Here is a 20,145-nt window from a genome sequence, read left to right as displayed (position 1 = left end):
GCTAGGAATGGGCGTGGTCAGAGCTGGGTCCCCATCCTCGTGTGCCAGCTGTGGAAACTTCCTGGAGGGAGATTTATTTTATTTTTTCCTTTTTAATTAACCAGGCAGGCTTGGACTGTGAGGTTTTCTTGTGGAGGAAGAGGGGTGCTGTTTATGGACATGGGGTTTGTGTTTGTTCCGGGTGAGTTACAGCTAGCCTGGAGGCTCCTCCTCGCCCTTTTCTGTACCCACCAGTAGATCACAGGCTTCCTTCTAGAACATTCCTAGCCACCTGTGGGCCTCCGTCTCCTGCTGGTCAGTGGGGGAGCATTGCTGGGCTGGCTTCCTAAGCCTGGGGCTTCCCCTGCTGGGTGGAGGCAGGAGGGAGAAGGGCCCCTTGAGATTGCATCAGCCTGTTATATAACGGGTGTGGCACACTCCCAGGGGATGGGTGCTTCCGTTTGGGTGGGTGTCTGTGATGCTGGGAGAGTACTCAGGTGTGGATGGGTGGCCCACTGGCCACTCTAGCCTGGCCTCCTGCCATCCTCAGCGCCGTTGCCAAGACTCCTTCACGCCAAGATGACACTGAGGGCCTCTCTGTAGATTTTCCATTTTCCCTGCCTCTGGCACTTCAGGAGAACAGGAGGTGTTCCTTCCAGCATTACCTGGTCCCAGCTTGGATTCCTGGCCCATGTAAGGAATGGCCTCATTGTCCACTCCCTGGGCTCTGGAGTCTTGCTGTACCTGCCTCATGGACCCTGCCTCAGCAGTGCCCTGCCCTGTAGGTTGTCATGTGCTGTGGCGGTCCTCCAGGGATGGCGTGCATTTGGCACTTCCAGTCCTGCCTGGAGTCTGCCTCTTCTCTGTATTTGCTGTCTGCTCTCCCGAGTTTCCACTCTGACTGTAGGAGGGGCTGGAACTTTGGCACACTTCATCCCTGCCCTGGAGACTGTGGAGAGCTGCATTGGTAGGCAGGCCTTGTCCCTTGGACGGGGTCCTGGTGCTGAGGGGTACCTTGCCCCGGTAGGAGGATTGTACAGATGCAGACTGACTGTGTAGACTTCAGGGGGGCGGGATCTTCTGCTACTGGAGACACGAATTGCCCTCTGAGAGTGAGATATGTGTGACTGAGGTTAGCCACCATGTATAGGGAGCCAGACAGACCCAGTGGGAACCTGTCTTCCATGGGGCTCTGGGACTCAAGTGATCCAAGGCTGGCAGGCGCCTCATGTAGGACCTGGTGAGGCATAGCCTCTTCTGTACCCCTCTGGCCACCCCAGCCACTCACTGGGGCAGGAGGGGCCTGCTGAGGCACCCAGGTTATGGGCTGGTGAAGTAGGCTTGCTCTCTTATGGTCTTGGAGCTACTTTATTCTGGAAGCCTCCCTTGTCCCTCTTGGCCATCTCTCTGTCCTTTGCCCCCCTAGGTAGCCATCTCTCTGTTTTTTGCCCCCCCCCAGGGCCGTCTCTCTGTCCTTCTGGATAGTCATCTCTCTGTCCGTTGCCCCCTGGGGGGGTCATCTCTCTCTACTCTGGGTGGTTTGGTTCTTGCTGTCATGTCCCTGAGATAACCCTTGCCACCTCACCTCTGAGGTCATGTGTGGTGAATGGGAACACTGGCTCAACTTGGATTTCCCCCGAGGGTAGGAGTCAGGGTCCAGCTCACTATGTCTCCCCAGAACAGAAGTTCCTTCTAGGTTGAGGGTGAGCTGGGGCAGACTTACCTTTCTCCTTTTGGGGTGACATGGAGCCACTAGCCACCTTTTAAATGACTCCAGCCCCTAAGCCCACCCTCCTCCCTCTTGGCCTGTAATTTTAAAAAGTTGTGTTTTGTGGTGTGTACACCTGAAGGTGTGAGTGTGTGCATACCTGAGGGTGTGTGTGTGTGTGTGTGTGTGTGTGTGTGTGTGCTCATGTGGAGGCCAGAGGAAGACATCGGATGCCTTCTCTATCACTGTTACCTTCAGACAGGATCTCCTACTGGACGATAGGTTCCCTAGTTTGGCTAGGCTGGGTGGCTAGCAGGTTCTCCCCAATGCTCAGCCATGTCTGGTGTTTGGCCTTTAATTCTTGAAGCCAGTGAGAAAATTTGGGATTCTTGGGCAATTTCTGGAGAACACACATGTGGAATGGGCTTGGCATCCTGGAGCCCTGAGCATGTAGGTTGGTCATGTGTGTTGATCCCCTGCATAGGGCCGGGCAGGGGAAGCAGTGTAATCTTGAATCCCTCATTAAGAGGCTCCTATCAGGTCTTTGGCTGTTGGGACCGGGTCTTTTATTGTCTTGGTGAGTTACACCTCAGCTGTACTTGAACCTCTGGAGGTAAAGCTAGGCCTTACTCAGCTTGGCCTCTCTATTGGGCCCAGCCTTCCCTGGGCCAGCTCGCGATGACTTTGATGTTCCATGAGGCCACTTCTTGCCAGGCCAGTAAGGACAACCGAGTAGACCTTATTGGTTTCAAGACCAGGTGATTATTGTCCTGTCTTTTCTTTCTTTCTTTTTTCAAGACAAGGTTTCTCTGTAGCTTTGGAGAACTACAGAGTCTTGGAACTCACTCTGTAGACCAGGCTGGCCTTGAACTCACAGAGATCCTCCTGATTCTGCCTCTCAAGTGTGCACCATCAAAGATGTGCGCCACCACCACCCAGTGGTTATTGTTCCTTCTTACAGAGGGGGGAAGGAAAGGCCAGAGCGGGAGGTGACTTGTGCTGCCCACCAGGGTAGACATGACAGCTGTTCCTTGGCCTAGGACTGTGGTCACATGGCTGTGATCTGGCATTGTTGGATCTGGATGGTGTGTGGGTCCCGTGGACTCCCTCTGGTTCTGTGTCCCTGGTTCTGGCTAAAACTGAAGGTGACCCTTTTCCCTTCCAACCCCTGCAGAAGAAGACGATGGTGGCCTTGAAGGCTTCGAGGATTTCTTCCCTGCAGAGCCTGTGAGCCTTCCCAAGAAGAAGCCTAAGAAGCTGAAGGAGACCAAGTCCAAGGGGAAGCGGAAGAAGAAGGAGGTGACACTTGTGGGTGGGTGGGCTCAGACCTGTGTCGCACCCCCAGGACACTTGTGGGTGGGGTGGGCTCAGGCCTGGTGTCACACCCCCAGGACACTTGTGGGTGGGTGGGCTCAGACCTGTGTCACACCCCCAGGACACTTGTGGGTGGGGTGGGCTCAGGCCTGGTGTCACACCCCCAGGACACTTGTGGGTGGGTGGGCTCAGGCCTGGTGTCACACCCCCAGGACACTTGTGGGTGGGTGGGCTCAGGCCTGGTGTCGCACCCCCAGGACACTTGTGGGTGGGTGGGCTCAGGCCTGGTGTCACACCCCCAGGACACTTGTGGGTGGGTGGGCTCAGGCCTGGTGTCACACCCCCAGGACACTTGTGGGTGGGTGGGCTCAGGCCTGGTGTCACACCCCCAGGACACTTGTGGGTGGGGTGGGCTCAGGCCTGGTGTCACACCCCCAGGACACTTGTGGGTGGGTGGGCTCAGGCCTGGTGTCACACACCCAGGACACTTGTGGGTGGGGTGGGCTCAGGCCTGGTGTCACACACCCAGGACACTTGTGGGTGGGTGGGCTCAGGCCTGGTGTCACACCCCCAGGACACTTGTGGGTGGGGTGGGCTCAGGCCTGGTGTCACACACCCAGGACACTTGTGGGTGGGTGGGCTCAGGCCTGGTGTCACACACCCAGGACACTTGTGGGTGGGGTGGGCTCAGGCCTGGTGTCACACACCCAGGACACTTGTGGGTGGGTGGGCTCAGGCCTGGTGTCACACCCCCAGGACACTTGTGGGTGGGTGGGCTCAGGCCTGGTGTCACACCCCCAGGACACTTGTGGGTGGGTGGGCTCAGGCCTGGTGTCACACCCCCAGGACACTTGTGGGTGGGTGGGCTCAGGCCTGGTGTCACACCCCCAGGACACTTGTGGGTGGGTGGGCTCAGACCTGTGTCGCACCCCCAGGAGACTTGTGGGTGGGGTGGGCTCAGACCTGTGTCGCACCCCCAGGAGACTTGTGGGTAGGGTGGGCTCAGGCCTGGTGTCGCACCCCCAGGACACTTGTGGGTGGGTGGGCTCAGGCCTGGTGTCACACCCCCAGGACACTTGTGGGTGGGTGGGCTCAGGCCTGGTGTCACACCCCCAGGACACTTGTGGGTGGGTGGGCTCAGGCCTGGTGTCACACCCCCAGGACACTTGTGGGTGGGTGGGCTCAGGCCTGGTGTCGCACCCCCAGGACACTTGTGGGTGGGTGGGCTCAGGCCTGGTGTCACACCCCCAGGACACTTGTGGGTGGGTGGGCTCAGGCCTGGTGTCACACCCCCAGGACACTTGTGGGTGGGTGGGCTCAGGCCTGGTGTCACACCCCCAGGACACTTGTGGGTGGGTGGGCTCAGGCCTGGTGTCACACCCCCAGGACACTTGTGGGTGGGTGGGCTCAGACCTGTGTCGCACCCCCAGGAGACTTGTGGGTGGGGTGGGCTCAGACCTGTGTCGCACCCCCAGGAGACTTGTGGGTAGGGTGGGCTCAGGCCTGGTGTCGCACCCCCAGGACACTTGTGGGTGGGTGGGCTCAGGCCTGGTGTCACACCCCCAGGACACTTGTGGGTGGGTGGGCTCAGGCCTGGTGTCACACCCCCAGGACACTTGTGGGTGGGTGGGCTCAGGCCTGGTGTCACACCCCCAGGACACTTGTGGGTGGGTGGGCTCAGGCCTGGTGTCGCACCCCCAGGACACTTGTGGGTGGGTGGGCTCAGGCCTGGTGTCACACCCCCAGGACACTTGTGGGTGGGTGGGCTCAGGCCTGGTGTCACACCCCCAGGACACTTGTGGGTGGGTGGGCTCAGGCCTGGTGTCACACCCCCAGGACACTTGTGGGTGGGTGGGCTCAGGCCTGGTGTCACACCCCCAGGACACTTGTGGGTGGGTGGGCTCAGACCTGTGTCGCACCCCCAGGACACTTGTGGGTGGGGTGGGCTCAGACCTGGTGTCGCACCCCCAGGACACTTGTGGGTGGGTGGGCTCAGGCCTGGTGTCACACCCCCAGGACACTTGTGGGTGGGGTGGGCTCAGACCTGTGTCGCACCCCCAGGAGACTTGTGGGTGGGGTGGGCTCAGACCTGTGTCGCACCCCCAGGAGACTTGTGGCTGTGTCATGCCCAGGCTCCCCGAGATGGAAATGGCATGTTCTGGTTCTTAGAAAGGTTGGAGGGTCAGCTGTTCTGTCCTGAGCTGGAGCACCATCATGCTCTCACTGGCTGTCTCCCTGCCTTGCCTTGTAGTCTCAGCCTGGCCCTTGGCAGCGCAACCCTCTGCCCTCTCTCTGGCTCCTCTGTTGGAGCCTCATCTCCTCAGTGAATCCTACTGAGAGCAGAGAAAGTCAGAGAAACACAAAGGGCTCCTGAGAGAAATGGGCTGTGTGTAAGGCTGAGGAGGTGAGGTGGCTTGCTTGCTGACATTAAGCTTTCAGGTGCCTCATGCCGACTTGCTCTGTCCCTGGGGTCAGCCTTGGGAATTGATACGTGAGGAAACCGAGACAGGCATGTAGCTTAGCGTCTTTCCCATTTGGGACAAGACTGTTCTGTCTTCTCACCCCCTGTGTCTCCAGGCAGCCCTGCCAGGAGGTGGAGCATACACCTCTCCTTCTAAATGAGGGAGCAGAGGTGCTTGGATGTCCACTGAAGGCAGTGACGGCCTCTTGCCTGTCCCTCCGAAAAACTGAGTCACTGCAAGGCTTTGAGCTGGTTTTTCTGGGGCTCCAGAATGTAGGCCTGGGTAGAAGAGGAGGAGAACCCCGAATGAGAGAAAATGATGATGAAAGGTGGGTGAGAGCCACTGTCCTCCTCAACTCCTCTTTTCACTTTCCTTGTGTTGGGGACGTTGACCCAGCAAGTGTCTTTACCTGAGAGATGGCTATGGAGAAGGCCAAGGGCATCTGAGGAGACCTAAGCTCAACCTGCAGACTGTGTGTTTTCTGTTTTCTCCTCTTGTCTCAGTGTCTTGTCTAGGAATGTGAGAACAACCTAACCTAAGGGTTCCCTCAGCAACATAGGGCACCCCCACTCCCCTGCCTCCGCCCTGACCAAGCTCTTCAGAGGGCCCCTTCTAGCCTACCCCAACCCCTCCCTGCTTAGTATCTCTGTCAGATCTCTTGTTGAGTGTGTGTGTGCATGCACCTGTGTGTACCACTCTTTGTTCTCCTGGAGTCTCTTTGACCCCTCAGACTCTGCACCTGACAAGGCTCTCTGTAGTCTGGCATGTTGTCTAGGATCGATATGTTAGTCACATCCCAGAACACCCCACAACACCTTATCACAGGGCAAGTCTGTCTCCAGCAGGAAGGAAGGAAGCCGGTTGTTGCGGGTTTTGGCTCATGGACTTGTACTCTAAGGTGTCATAGAGTGGAGGCAGGGTGTGGGAGCGGGCCCTGTGCTTGGAGACTCCCCACAGAAAGCAGTACTGGGAACCGGCCCCTTGACATAGACCCCAGAATCTCCTGCTGCAACCACTGCCTTCTACCGGTAATGGCCGTTGGCCCCCCGCAGATCTGTTCATGGCTGGGCAGTGGATAGGTTCTGTGAGGCCCTGAGATCCAGGTCTCCAGACTTCTTGTTTGAGGCTGTGAAGTCTCACTCTGTTGTCACTGTTCTTAGCCTTGGGTCCTGGACCTCATGGCAGAGGACAGGGGCCCCTTCCACTCGGTCTCAAGTGTCAGACCGTGGGCTGGGATCATCCACTTCTAGATGCAATGCCCAGCCGGGGTTCCTCAGAGTCTGGGTGGGGCTTCTGTTCTAAGCAGTGCTGGTTTTTTTCTGGCTCCTTCCTGGGTACAGGGTTGACATGGCTCTGGCTAGGAAGAAGGCTGGAGGTGGGGAGTGCCTGGGGCTGTAGGGCTGGGGGTCTGGTGGCCTCCAAGGCCAAGGAAGGCTGTTTTTGTCTTCCTGGGACCACAGTTACAGGTGGGGATGTGTTTGTTGTTCTCTGTCCTGCCATCCTCTGGTTCTGCGGTCAGGCTCTTCCTCTGCTTCTTTTCTGTGTCTTGTTAATTTCTCCTCTCCATCTCATCTCCCTCCCTCCCTTCTCTCTTCCATCCCCTCCTTCGCCCCTGTTGCCTCTCCTTGAGACACACACTGCTTCTTTGCAAGGGTGGAGCATTGGGGTAGACAAGCTAGAGTGCCAGGTTGACCCTTGGGCCAGGGGTGCTCCCTCCCTCTTCACCCCCCCAGAGCTGGGCTCTCACCAGCTACAGAATCTGGGGGTGGGAATGGCAGTGTATAGCGTGCTATTTACAAAGAGGAGGCTCTGCCTGCACACCCACCCCGCAGCCCTAGATCACGGTGTGGGAATCCCCTTCCTCCCCGACCCTACCACTGCATCCCCCACCAGGTGACTCTGAGGCACAGAGGGGGCCGGAGCAGGTGGGCTCTCAGCAGTGCTTGGGGGTGGGGTGGGGGAGCACAGGCAAGCAGCAAGCCGTGGATTCTGATTTACATAAAATAACCGGGCTGCAGCCGGAACCTGAGCATATGTAGATGAAACTCCCTGTCAGACCGGAGCGCAGGAGGGAGAACTGATTTCAACCTGTACTGCAGCGGTTGCCATAGCAACCAATTATTCAGTGCTAAATTATAACTGTTTATAACACTGGTGAATGGGAAGGCTCATATTTCATTCTTTCCTTTTCCCTCTCCCGTCTTGAAGGACCCCAAGTCGAGAATGACCCAACTCCCCGAGTTCTTCCTTTGAGCCCAAGCGCTTTTTATTTTATTTTATTTCAGGAGATGTTATACACATGCTGGGCATAGAAGGGAGAGGGCAGCGAGACAGGAGGCCTGGATTTAGGAACTGAGAGTGGAGAAAAGAGAAAGGGCGGTGTCGGGCTGCCTACTTGGGGTCCCCGCCAGCCATGACTGGTGTGCTTTGCCCTCAGCAGGCAAAGGGGCTCCAAGCAGAGACCCCTCTTCACCCTCAGCTTGGGTGTGGCATCTTGAGGTGCTTTGCATATGTACCCTAAGGTTCTTCTTACAGCCTCTAGCGCACCACTTACAGTCACACCCAGGGTTGTTTCCACGAAGGACACTGCCAAGGTCAAAGGCCCAACCTGTTAATTCTCGAGGCCTGTTATGGGCTTTGGTTTCTCTCAGACCTCAGGGCAGAGGTTGGTTTGTGGGATTTATTGGAGTTATTGGTCTGTGTCTCCTTCCCACCTCAACCCCTGGTAAGTTTTTTAAGACGGGGTCTCACGAGGTGACCTCTATATAGTCAGGCTGATCTCAAACTCAGAGATCCACCTGCCTTTGCTTCCTAAATGGTGGGATTAGAGGTGTCCTCATCTGGTTCTTGGCCGGATTTTCCCCCAGGTCCTCCTGACTGATGCTTTTCAGATCCAGTTGTGGGGGTCCCCCCCTGCTTGAGAGGCAGGATGTTTTTATGATGTGTCGGGGGAGGAGTGTGGAAACAGCTGGGCTGGACTCATTCTGCCTTGCCTGTGGTGCACGCGTGTGAGGGCGTGGCTGTGGGGGTGGCACAGGCCGTGCTGGCTTCATCTGGAAGGGGTGGGGCAGGGGAAGAAGAGAGATGGGCTGGAGGTCAGAGTCTTCTCTCCCCAGGAGTAAGAGGTGGACATCTGGCCTGTGCTTTGGTGGTTGACTGGAGGAAAGGGGCGCCAAGCCTGAGATCCACCCTGCCAGGCTTCCAGCTCAGTTTACCGTGCTCTGGAGTGTCCTTCGGCGGAATCCAGGCCAGGCTTTCAGCTTCAGCCGTGCCCCGCCCCCTATCAGTGCTGTGCACAGGCTGCTGCTGCTTCTGCCAGACGCTGCAGTCTGCTGGAGGCGCCTTCCGGCCTCCCTCTGTGCTGGCCACTCCCGATCTCGTGTCTGCTTCCCAGGGCATGTTCTGGCCAGCTACCAGGCAGAGTCATGTTGTCTACCCATAGTGTCACCCAGCTGCCCGTGACCCATGTGTGTCTGGCTTTGGTTCTGTCCCAGTGGATAGAAGTGGGACAGGACCTGTTACCTCCACTACATATCTGCTCCCCAGGCAGAGTCATCAGCATTTTGGGGTGTTGTCCCTGTGAAGGGCATCTGTGGTTCTGAATGCAGACCACTCTGAATTCCCTGCCAGGACATGATGAACAACTCGCTTTCATGCCACCCCAGTCTCTGGGTACAGCATCTTCATGTCAGGGCCTCCATGTACACAATCCCGCATCAGGCCTGAGCGAGCTGGAGGCTCAGGTTGTTACCACGACCTGCACATGTCCCAGGCTTTCAAAGACCCACAGGCGGCCGTGCAGGAATCCACACTGGGTTGTTTGACCTCTACTATGGTGGAGGCCCTGGACTTCCTTCTCTAGGCGGGCTTCAGCTGTGTCTGTGGTGCTGAAGTACATGGTGCCCTCTATCTCCTCTATACACCTGTTTTGGGGTGAGTGCTGGAGCTTTCAGATCTCTTGAACATCGTCTGAGAGAGCTGGCTGGTCTGTGTCGCCTGGGGTCCCCATCTGACTCCCACTTTTTCATGACATAGCCTGGGAACTGTGGCCTTAGGGCTCCATATCACTGCTAGCTGTGGGAGCTGCGAGCTGTCTCTTGGCTGCAGACCAGAGTCAGTATTCTGGGAAAGCAAGGAGGCCTTGGCAGTGCACAGACATGGGGATTGATTAGCAGGTGACAGGTTCGAGAGCAGGATTCTTAGAGGGGGGATTGAGATGAGCTTCTAGGAGACCGTATGGGTGGGGGTCTTCCCAGCTGGACTGCAGGGGGACACCCCATCAGTGACATGTCTAACCTCAGCTAACTGATAGGGCGTGCTGGCTTGGAGGTTCACTATTGGGAAAGACAGGAGAATGTTGAGGGCCCTCCAAGATTCTCCAGGCAGACCCTATTGCCCTCCCCTGTGTCTCCCATCATCTCCTCTCCTGCTGTCCTGCTTTTTTCTCCGTCCTGAGCTCCAGCCTGTCCAAGGTGTTTCCTTCCAGGAACAGTATCTTTCTGGTGGGCTATGACTGTAAACACGCTCATCTCCATATAAATGGGCCATTTTCTGCTTGTACAGTCAGGAAACAAAATCAAAGAGTCAATCTTAAGATCTTTTCTACCGTTGAGATGGAGTGGCCAGCCTGGAGACAGGCTTGTACGGTGGTGGCCTCTGGAGGGCTTCACTCGAGTACAGGGTATGGGGTGAGTGCCAGAGGATGGATCAGCTCCGGCTTGGAGCTCTTCTTTTGTACTTTGGTTTTCTACTCTGGTTGTCATGGCCTCTACCAGGAGTTCCTGGAGTGGAGTGCCATCATGCTTCCAAAATCCACCATGACTAAAGCAGAAGCTGAGCTTGCCTGGGGCTAGCCATACCACACTTCCCGGGGAATCCTGGTTTCACCATTTTTTCAGTCACTTCTGCTCATGCTCACTCATCAGTGCACCGTGGGTGAATATGCAGGCCTTGCTGCTCCAGATCTCTGGCATTCCGGGGTGTCTGGCACCCTCACCATTCCCCTGTCTTTTCCAGGGGAGCAATGATGAACTGTCAGAAAATGAGGAGGATCTGGAAGAGAAGTCGGAGAGTGAAGGCAGCGATTATTCCCCCACCAAGAAGAAGAAGAAGAAACTGAAGGAGAAGAAGGAGAAGAAAGCCAAGCGGAAAAAGAGGGATGAAGATGAGGATGATAATGACGACGGATGCTTGAAGGTAATTGCTGGAGCGAGGGCCAGGCAGGAGTGTGGAGGTGCCCTCAGAGCCCGAGTCAGGGAGGCCACACGGACCTCTGTGCATGTGGAAGTCAGGCATGGGTCATGAGAACCTAGGAGTTTTCGGCTGCCTCGGTGCAGCGTCTTGCTGACTGCTCTTGGCAACAGCATGCTCACCGAGCATGCAGCTCTTTCTGGAGAGAATGATACATAGTGTGAGCTCATGTTTGGTGTCAGGAACCTTTTGCTTCAAACAAGTAGAGTCTTTGCCACAAGCATCTGCTGGACAGCCCTGAGTGGCGGGCCCTGCCTGGGTACTTGGTGCATTCCTCCAGTCTCTCAATGAACGTGGAGCTGCATGGCTGTGGCTGTAATGGGCCTGGCTGTCTTTTGGGCATAAACGTCTTTGTCACAAAGCAAGTCAAGGCATCATAGTTGAACTGAGGCCATCCCCCGAGCTGTGAGGTGTGGGTGGGCGACCTCATGTCACCAGGAATAGTTTGTGGCAACATAAACCTCAACAGTCAGGGTTGGGTGGCAGATCACTATGAATGATTGAAGACTGGAGCCCTTAGGGGAGCAGTGCTTACATGGGGATGTCCTGACACCCACTATGAACCCATTAGTCACTGGTGGGTGTGCTGTGAGTCAGCTGTGATTGGTAATAGCCTTGGGGACCGTTTTGAGAAATTAACTTCCATGGGCTACTGAGCTGTTGTGGAGCCAGGTTCCTAAGCCCTCTTGCTTTGTGGGATTTTTCTGGGACATAGGTACTGGGGACCAGGGAAGGTTTGTGTACCAGTTGTGTGGCCTTCCACTGCAGGGGCCGAAAGTCAGCTTTAAGGCTGTGGACATTTCTTTCTCTCCTCTGTGGGTGTCTGATCAGAAAGGTCAGGGACTGTGGCAGAGAAAGGAGTGTGCTGATTGGCTTAATGGGTGAAGGCTGGGGCAGAAGGGTGTCTATATCTCACTGCTGGTATCTAGGAGAGTCATGGCTCAGTGCTTAAGAGCACTAGCTGCTCTTCCGGAGGATCCGGGTTCAATTCTCAGCAACCACATGGTGGATCACAACTGCAACTCTAATGTCAGGCGGATATGACACCCTTTTCCGCAAACGCCTTTAATCCGCAGGGGCAGGAGGATTTCTGTGAATTGACCCCTGCTCACTAGGCCATCATGACCTCTAGCTCTCTGACCTCTGGGGTGGCCCTTGGGGACCTCTTTCAGGACTGCCCTTTGCTGGGCCACAGCTTCAGTCTCTTCACTATGCCCCATTCTACCAGAGCAGCCTGGGCTTGTCTCTGGCCTGTTTCCCCCGGCTGTCTGCTTCCACTTTCTGGAGAAACACATGTGAACTTTCCCCAGTGTCAACATTAAAACTCACAGCAGCCTGTACGCTGGCATCCCAGATGCCACTGGGGGTGGTCGGGATAGGTGGGTGAGGCTTTCTGGTGTCCCAGTGGCAGGTGAGAATTGTTCTTAGGTTGCAGATCAGAGCAGGCCAGAGGCCTCTGCCCTGATCCCACCTCTGGCCATGACTCTGCAGGAGCCCAAGTCCTCGGGGCAGCTCATGGCGGAGTGGGGCCTTGATGATGTGGACTACCTGTTTTCAGAAGAAGACTACCATACTCTGACCAACTACAAGGCTTTCAGCCAGTTCCTCCGGTGGGCCAGGGGCAGGCTGCTGTGGCGGGGATGGGGGAGGGGGTTGTGCTTGCCTGAGGGGCACCAAGTGGGGGGAGGTAGATGGAGAGGCAGCTGGGGCTCCTTAGTAGATGAGGACTAGCAGAGGGCTGGGCCTACTTCCCTGTCCTGGGCCCTCCTGTGGGGAAGGGCCTGCTGTAGGCTCCTCTCTGGGATGCCAGGGTGTGCTCTGGTGTCATTTTTGTCCTTTCCCTGTCCCACTTTCCCTCCCTCACCTTCCTGTCTCCTCCACAGGCCGCTCATTGCCAAGAAGAACCCGAAGATCCCCATGTCCAAAATGATGACTGTCTTGGGGGCCAAGTGGCGAGAATTCAGCGCCAACAACCCATTTAAGGGTAGCTCAGCGGCGGCGGCTGCGGCGGCTGTAGCCGCCGCTGTGGAGACTGTGACCATCGCTCCTCCACTTGCCATCAGTCCCCAGCAGGTGCCCCAACCTCTGCCCATCCGCAAGGCCAAGACCAAAGAGGGCAAGGGTAAGGCTGTGGGCCAGTGGGCACTGAGGCCTGTCTGGCAGATCTGCCCCCCTTCCCCCAGATCCTACAGGCCAGCTGGGGCTCTCCTTATGGAAGACCCAGTGTTTTCTGTGACCTCAGGCTGATTGCCCTTTTCACAGCTTCTGCCCTGTCTCCTGGTGGGGAAGGGTGGGGGAGGGGAGGAGTTGTGGGTCTTTGGGAGTTAACATCTGCCCAACTACTCCCACACTGTGGGCATGGGGGCAGGAGGGGTGGTCCACAGCAGAACTTATTCCAGCCCACCCTAGCCCCTACTGTGGTCGTGGAGGTGGGGGTTCACAGATGGAGTAGCTCCAGCCCTGGACTTATACTTCTGATCCTCTCATGGGAGCCCTTCTGCATCAGGGTCTTTCTGTGTCAAGTTCCTGTGCAGGGATGTCTCAGGAGGGTGTAACCAGGGCTGGAAGGACAGCAAGGAGGCCCAGGTCCAGTCTGACTCCATGCAGATGGGATGGGAGGGCAAGCAGGGCTTTCTGCTTCCGAGGGACCAGACTGCAACCTGGGTGGAAGTTCTGTCGCCATTGACCTCCCCTGGGGGAACTTTAACTCCTCTGTATTCTATGTTCTGATTTGGGATTTGATGGACTGAGAGGAGTCTGGGGGTCCCCATGTGTCAGCCCCGTAGAGTTTTGGTGTCCAGGACAATGCTGAGTGTTGTGTCTGGCATCTCTATTTTATGTCCCAGAGTACCTGGTGGGTGAGTGCCTTGGGCCACATGGTTCGTCTTCTCTTGCCCCTTCTTTGTGCCCCCCAATCTTTCCTATTTTCACACTACCACCTGCCCAGGAGCTACTGCTGTTGATGCCCCGAGCAGCCGATTCAGAGCTCAAATAGCTGTTTTGTGGCATAGCCTGTGTGCAGCTGGGTCCCCATCTTCATGTCCTTGTGTGTGGTGTAGCCATAGGAGAACTGGGCAGGGCAAGGCAAGGGTGTGAATCCTATGGGCAGCTTGGGTGGGGACGGGGTAGTTATTCCCTAGGTGGCTAATCACTGCATTGCCAGCTGCACACACGAAGATTCCAGCCTGTAGCTCAGGATGATAGGAAAGTTGGGGTAGCCATGGAGGTGCCTTGAGCCCATGGTTTGGGAGGCTGGTGGCCTGGCTTTTGGTACCAGGATGTGATTCTAGGGACCAGGTGGGCAGTGTTGCTCTGGCCGTCTGCCCTGCTGGTATGGTAGCTGCTGTGCTCCTTGGAAGCAAGTGAGCTGGGTAGTGTAGAGGCTGTTATCAAGTTGGTAGGCATTTCACGTGTCCATAGCTGATGACAGCATGGTGTCCAAGACAAGACTTGAGTCAGGTTTGTCTCCTGATTACTTCCCATGTAACCTAAGCAAGAAAAGGGGTGACAGCATACGTGACCCAGTCCTCACTGGGGTGTTGGAGGCTCAGTGAAGTGGTGGGGGAGAACTGGGCCGTCAGTGGCAGTGTTGGTCATTGCAGCCCTTGTCACAATGCCCAGGGCCTGGAGTGAGGAAGAAGAACAAAGGCGCCAAAGACTCCAAGAAAAAGGGGAGGGGCAAGCGCGTGGCGGGGCTCAAGTTTCGCTTTGGAGGAGGCATCAGCAAGAGGAAGAAGGGTTCCTCGGTGAGTGTGTGCCTGTGTGTGTGCGCGCGCGTGTGTGGTGTGCATGTGTGTGTGCGTGCGTGTGTGTGTGTGCATGTGTGCGCGTGTGGTGTGTGTGTGTGTGTGTGTGCGCGCGCACGCGCGCACATGTGAGACAAAGTGGGGTGGGGAGCGTGCTTCTATGTTCAAGGGGGTGAGGGTTGGGCTAATTTGACCAGAGAGTGGGCCACATTCATTTTCGGAGCCAACTGAGGCAAGCCCTGCACCCTTCTCCCAGGCCCTGCACGTACAGGCCTGCTGGGTCTCAGTTTCCCTGTTTTTGGTGTGGACTGAATCCTTCCAAGGGCTCATGTAGCTTAGACTCTGACTACCCTGTTGACCTGGGAGCTCATCTGTGGCTGCTGCTGTCCACAGTGAGGCTCCATCAGGCTGGGGGGTGGGAGGGTCAGCTGTCCCTTCACAGGTGTGCCCCGAGGGTGGTGCCCTGAGAGGTGGCCTGTTTGGCCAGGCTGGCTGGAGCCATGATTCCTCCTCTAGCCCTGTGTCTCATCTTTCTCTCTAAATGGGGGCATCTTCTCACCTCACCCCTGCTGGGCAGATGTCTCATCTCCCAGCTCTGCTGAGGGGCACAGAAGAGGGCTGGAGCTTTTCTATGTCACTTGGTGGGGGCAAGTGCCAGGTCATGAGGTTAGCTGCTCTTGAAGGGAGCAGGGTTCTGCCCTAGGGGTAGCAGACCAGCTCAGCTCCTAAGGAGCCATTAATCCACCAGGCATGTGCACTGAGAGAGATCTGTGGACATTCCCTAGTAGAGGGGTTCTTTAGGGCTGCCCTGGAAGGATGTGTAGGGGTTTGGCAGTTGGAGGTCAGAGCCTGGGGAAGCTGTATGGAGCAGGACTGTGGAGGCATCAGGGATGGTGGGGCAGTGCTGGCTGTGCACTAGTACAAGTTTGTGGCCGGGCTAGGGGACAGCAAAGCCACAGGGAGGCTTCAGATCTTCCTGACAATGCCCTACCCAAACCATCAACCCAACCTCCTTCCCTGCAGAGTGAGGAGGACGAGCGTGAGGAGTCAGATTTGGACAATGCCAGCATCCACAGCTCCTCGGTGCGCTCCGAGTGCTCTGCAGCTCTGGGAAAGAAGAGCAAGAGGAGGCGCAAGAAGAGGAGGAGTAGGGTTCCTCCCCCAGGGGCGGGGACTCGTCCCCCAGGGGCGGGGACTCCTCTTCGAAGGGCGGGGCTCCTCTTCGAGGGGCGGGGCTTTTCCATGATTGGGGGGGAGCGCAGAGTCGGGGAAGGGTATCCTCATGCCACAGGCTCTCCCAGCCTCAGCCAGGCAGTCTCCGTGTGCTCTCTCAGCCACCCTTGTCCACTGTCTTGTCCTAGGCAGGAAGGAGTAAGAAAGCTGTAAGAAGCCCTAGCAGAGCCGGGAGTGGAGGAGAGACTTAAACTCACTCGATCCCCGTCAGTTACCCACACCAAATACCCCACCTCTCCCTCTTCTCTCCTTCTCTCTTTGGCTTTTGAGACAGGGTCTCACTACGTAGCTCTAGTTGGTCTAGAACTTGCTATGTAGACAGGGCTGGTCTTGAATTCTTAGAGATGCCTCTGCCTCCCAAATTCTGGGATTAAAGGCGCGCGCTCCCTGCTATTCTTCCTCCCATGTGCACCACTCACTGTCCTCCCTCCCTCCCTCCCTCCTCCCGTCCGTCTGTCTTTTACCCATCTCTGTCCACCTTGACACCTCACAGCCACCCCCAATAACTGTTCACGCCCTTGGTCTGTCTCCCCATCCACGTGAAATCGTTTAAGCACCTGCCACGCGGGGCGCGCGTCTGGCCCGGGGTAGCGGGAATGGTTGTGTTGGCAGACCTCCATCATCGCCTCTCTTCCCCAATCCAGTTGATGACGGCGACGGCTATGAGACAGACCACCAGGACTACTGTGAAGTGTGCCAGCAGGGCGGGGAGATCATTCTGTGTGACACGTGCCCGAGGGCCTACCACCTGGTCTGCCTGGACCCGGAGCTGGAGAAGGCTCCGGAGGGCAAGTGGAGCTGCCCACACTGTGTAAGCTGGGGCCGAGGTCCGGACTGGCGTGGGTGGGCCATCGCCTGGGGACTGGTGCCTGGGGGAGAGGCCCCGGCCCAAGCGTCACCCACCTGGACTCTTGCCCCCTGCAGGAGAAGGAGGGGATCCAGTGGGAGCCGAAGGACGATGACGAGGAAGAGGAGGAGGGCGGCTGTGAGGAGGAGGAGGACGATCACATGGAGTTCTGCCGCGTGTGCAAGGACGGTGGCGAGCTTCTGTGTTGCGATGCCTGTCCCTCCTCCTACCATCTGCACTGCCTCAACCCGCCGCTGCCCGAGATCCCGAACGGTGAATGGCTCTGCCCGCGCTGTACTGTGAGTGTTAACACCTGCCGCCCCGCCCCGCCCGCCCCGCCCTGCCCCGCCCAAGTCGCCCCGCCCACCTGACCCTGAGCCCGCCCTTGCTGGCCCAGGCCACGCCCCCAACAAAGCTCGCCCTCAAAGCTCGCCCTCACCCAGCCTGCCCTCTCTGGAATCCCCTTAAGGACTGTTGGTTGAGAATTTATTCTGAGCTAAGAGCCACGCATTCCTACTGGGCACTGAACCCAAGAGGCCTCACACTGAGCTCTAACTCCATCCCTCAATGGACTTTCAAACATGATTTTGGAGTTGCTTGGGCGTGGAATCCAGAGCCTCTATGCCAGGCAAGATCTTACCCATGAGCTACATCCAAGCTCGTCTTCCGCAGGAAGAGGCTCAGGGAGGCACAGTGGCTTGCTCAAGACCACACTGCAGCAGAACTTTCCGCTTGGATTCCAGTCCCTAGGCACCCTGGACCTGGTGTTCCCAGGCTGGGTTAGTGACAGAGTGGTGGCCCCATAGCCTGGAGTCCCATTTTAGGAAGGGAGGAAGGAACATTCTCCCCAGGTCTCTTGACTGGAGTCCTGTATGCATCTGAAGATCCCCTGTGGGAGTTGTTCTGTGCCCCGGTACTGGATACCCTGCGCCATAGGTTCTGGGCTCTATTGCAGCTTCCCTCTGTCTTGTGCATACACCTGAGCTGGTGCTACATGTTAGTATCACGTGTGTCTGCATATCCTTGTGTGTAGGGATGGAGAGGCCCTTTATTGGGTGCAGCCTTCTTAGCTGTCCTGAGAACACCCCTCCTTGGGGTGGTACCTACCTCTTCTGGGTTCCTCCCTGCAGGAGGTGAGGCCAGGTGGGCCTCTGGTCTGGGAAGGGAGTCCTTCTATACCCCTGGAGTCCAAGAAATTCACTCTGCCTTTCTATGTCGCCCCTTCTCCTTGCCCTTTGCCCTCAGAGGCCAGAGTATGATTGGTTCTGGAGTGTGTGGTGCACACTGCATGTCCACACCTGTGCTTTGACACCAACAGTTCTTGGGGGCAGAGGAAGAGAGGCCACTTTTGCAGGCAAGGGAACAGACTGATGGGAGGTGTCCTGAGGTACATGGATGGACGGTGGCGGAGCTGAGACCTGTCCTCTGCTACAAAGCCATCTCCCTAAGTTTGTCATTTCACCTCAGTCCAGCTAGGGCTCACAACTGCCCTTGTGATGGTCATGGCCACACCAAGACTATCTCAGTGTAGCCCAGAGCATGGGTGCTGAGGTGGGACTGTCACTTCGCTCTGCTCTGCCGGCCAGCAGCTCCCTTAGGGCCCGAGTGTGTGTGGGCACAGGGAGATTGGGCTTCTTGCCCGGCCAGCTCAGATGCACAGGCCTCCATGCAGCCCTCTCTGCTCAGGGGGAAGGAAGCGGCCAGGGCAGCAGTGTGGCTATCCTGTGGCTGCTCGTGGGTCAGGATGTAATATGATCCTTCTTAGGGCTCCAAGTAGGGCCGGAGGTAATGTGTGGTGCATGGGTGAGGAAGTCTGGAGTCTTGTCTCCTCGATGAGTGGGTTTTATTTTCTCCTCTTGCCCTGTGTGTGTAGTGGGCTCAACCACCCCGGTTTAACTTGCCAGATTCTGAGGAAGCTCACTGTCAAGTTGTCAGTACAAAGAGCTCACTTGGACCCAAAGCTCCATTGCTCATCTTCTGCATGCACAGAGTCCCCTTGGCACTGTTTGGGTTGGGGACCTGTGTGACAGTCTACTGTCATGGGAGCTTCAGGGCCTTGGTCACCCTGAACTTGGTGACCATCCTCTGTTCACAGTGTCCCCCCCTGAAGGGCAAAGTTCAGCGGATCCTACACTGGAGGTGGACCGAACCCCCAGCTCCCTTTATGGTGGGGCTGCCAGGACCAGAGGTGGAGCCAGGCATGCCCCCGCCCAAGCCTCTGGAGGGCATTCCTGAGAGAGAATTCTTTGTCAAGTGGGCTGGGCTCTCTTACTGGCACTGCTCCTGGGTGAAGGAGCTACAGGTGAGAGGCCCAGGCAGTGTGGTTATACTTGGCTTGGTCTGAGCCTGGGGCCCTCCTGGGTGGGCACGAATGGGCTGGCATGTACTGTTTACATGCCCTCCCGGCACGGGTGGGAGCTGGGGATGGCATGAGGAGGAGGCTTGTCTCACCTGGGATAGGGCTGGGGGCTGAAGGGCAGGGTCATCTCCCTTTGGTGACTTCTCTGTGAGCAGCTGGAGCTATACCACACCGTGATGTATCGCAACTACCAAAGAAAGAATGATATGGACGAGCCACCACCCTTTGATTACGGCTCTGGTGACGAGGACAGTAAGAGCGAGAAGCGGAAGAACAAGGACCCTCTCTATGCCAAGATGGAGGAGCGCTTCTACCGCTACGGCATCAAGCCCGAGTGGATGATGGTCCACCGCATCCTGAACCACAGGTGAGGATGGCAGGCAGAGCCCGCCGGCTACGACAGCAGAGCCTGTGAGGGCCAGACTTGCCAGGGATGGGTGCAGTGGGGCAGGAGGAGGGGCAGAGACTGTGCATTTGCCTGCACAGAGGTACCCCTCACGCTCAGCATCCTCATTTACAGTAGGACAGTCCCAGAGGTGTGCCAATTAAGGGGAACGAGGTGAAAAGTCTGTGGAACTGGTGCAAAGCAGGCTCTCTGTGGGGCGGGGCCTGTGCCCATCCCAGGATCCTTCCAAAGTAGGCAGTGAGTTCAGCAGGGTGGTTCTGGGAGCCCAACAGGTCCCAGAAAGGATTAGTCAGTGTTACTATCCCAAGAGGCACAATTGAGAATAGAGTTGGCATGGGGCTGGCATGGTGGCACACGCCTTTAATCCCAGCACTTGGGAGGCAGAGGCAGGCATATCTCTGAGTTCAAGACCAGCCTGGTCTACATAGCTAGTTCCAGGACAACCAGGGCTACACAGAGAGATCCTGTCTTGAAACATACATTCTCTTTCTCCTTCTCTCTCAGCAAGGGGGCTGGAGAGATGGCTCAGTAGTTGAGAGCACTGGCTGCTCTTGCAGAGGACCTGGGTTGGGTTCTAAGCTCCCATACGGTAGCTCACTACTTCCTATAATTCCAGGCAGGTCTAGGTGATCAGACACCTCTTCTGACCTGGGCATCAGTCATCCATGTGGTACACATACATACATATATGAATACACATTCACATGTATTCATAAAATACACATTATTAAAATTTTATTTTAGACAAGGGCTTTATTTTAATGTGTTTTTTTTTTTTTTTTGAGACAAGGACTTGCTATGTAGCTTTGACTGGCCTGGAACTTACTGTGTAGACCAGGAT

At 56.7% G+C, this 20,145-nt stretch overlaps 1 protein-coding gene across 12 annotated transcripts in view; it reads left to right on the top strand.

Annotated features, from left to right (window-relative positions):
• Positions 1-20,145, top strand: part of Chd5 (chromodomain helicase DNA binding protein 5) — a 46,854-nt gene continuing 26,709 nt past the window's right edge. For 10 of the 12 annotated variants that reach the window (XM_027398381.2, XM_027398382.2, XM_027398380.2 and 7 more), the window contains exons 1-11: positions 1-181; positions 2,862-2,986; positions 10,480-10,659; positions 12,205-12,323; positions 12,597-12,835; positions 14,335-14,459; positions 15,483-15,606; positions 16,337-16,503; positions 16,617-16,838; positions 18,635-18,841; positions 19,054-19,265. In XM_027398381.2, the coding sequence (XP_027254182.1) occupies positions 154-181; positions 2,862-2,986; positions 10,480-10,659; positions 12,205-12,323; positions 12,597-12,835; positions 14,335-14,459; positions 15,483-15,606; positions 16,337-16,503; positions 16,617-16,838; positions 18,635-18,841; positions 19,054-19,265 (1,748 nt within the window). In that variant the 5' untranslated portion in view covers positions 1-153. Of the gene's footprint in view, positions 182-2,861; positions 2,987-10,479; positions 10,660-11,405; positions 11,429-12,204; positions 12,324-12,596; positions 12,836-14,334; positions 14,460-15,482; positions 15,607-16,336; positions 16,504-16,616; positions 16,839-16,948; positions 17,319-18,634; positions 18,842-19,053; positions 19,266-20,145 lie in introns of those variants that run through there. The other 2 variants (XM_035439348.1, XM_035439351.1) reach the window with 2 other exon arrangements.

This window comes from Cricetulus griseus, chromosome 2, assembly GCF_003668045.3.
Source record: "Cricetulus griseus strain 17A/GY chromosome 2, alternate assembly CriGri-PICRH-1.0, whole genome shotgun sequence".
Lineage (NCBI taxonomy): Eukaryota > Metazoa > Chordata > Mammalia > Rodentia > Cricetidae > Cricetulus > Cricetulus griseus.
Note: the sequence above shows the minus strand (reverse complement) of the source record. Positions and strands in the feature narration are given on the sequence as shown.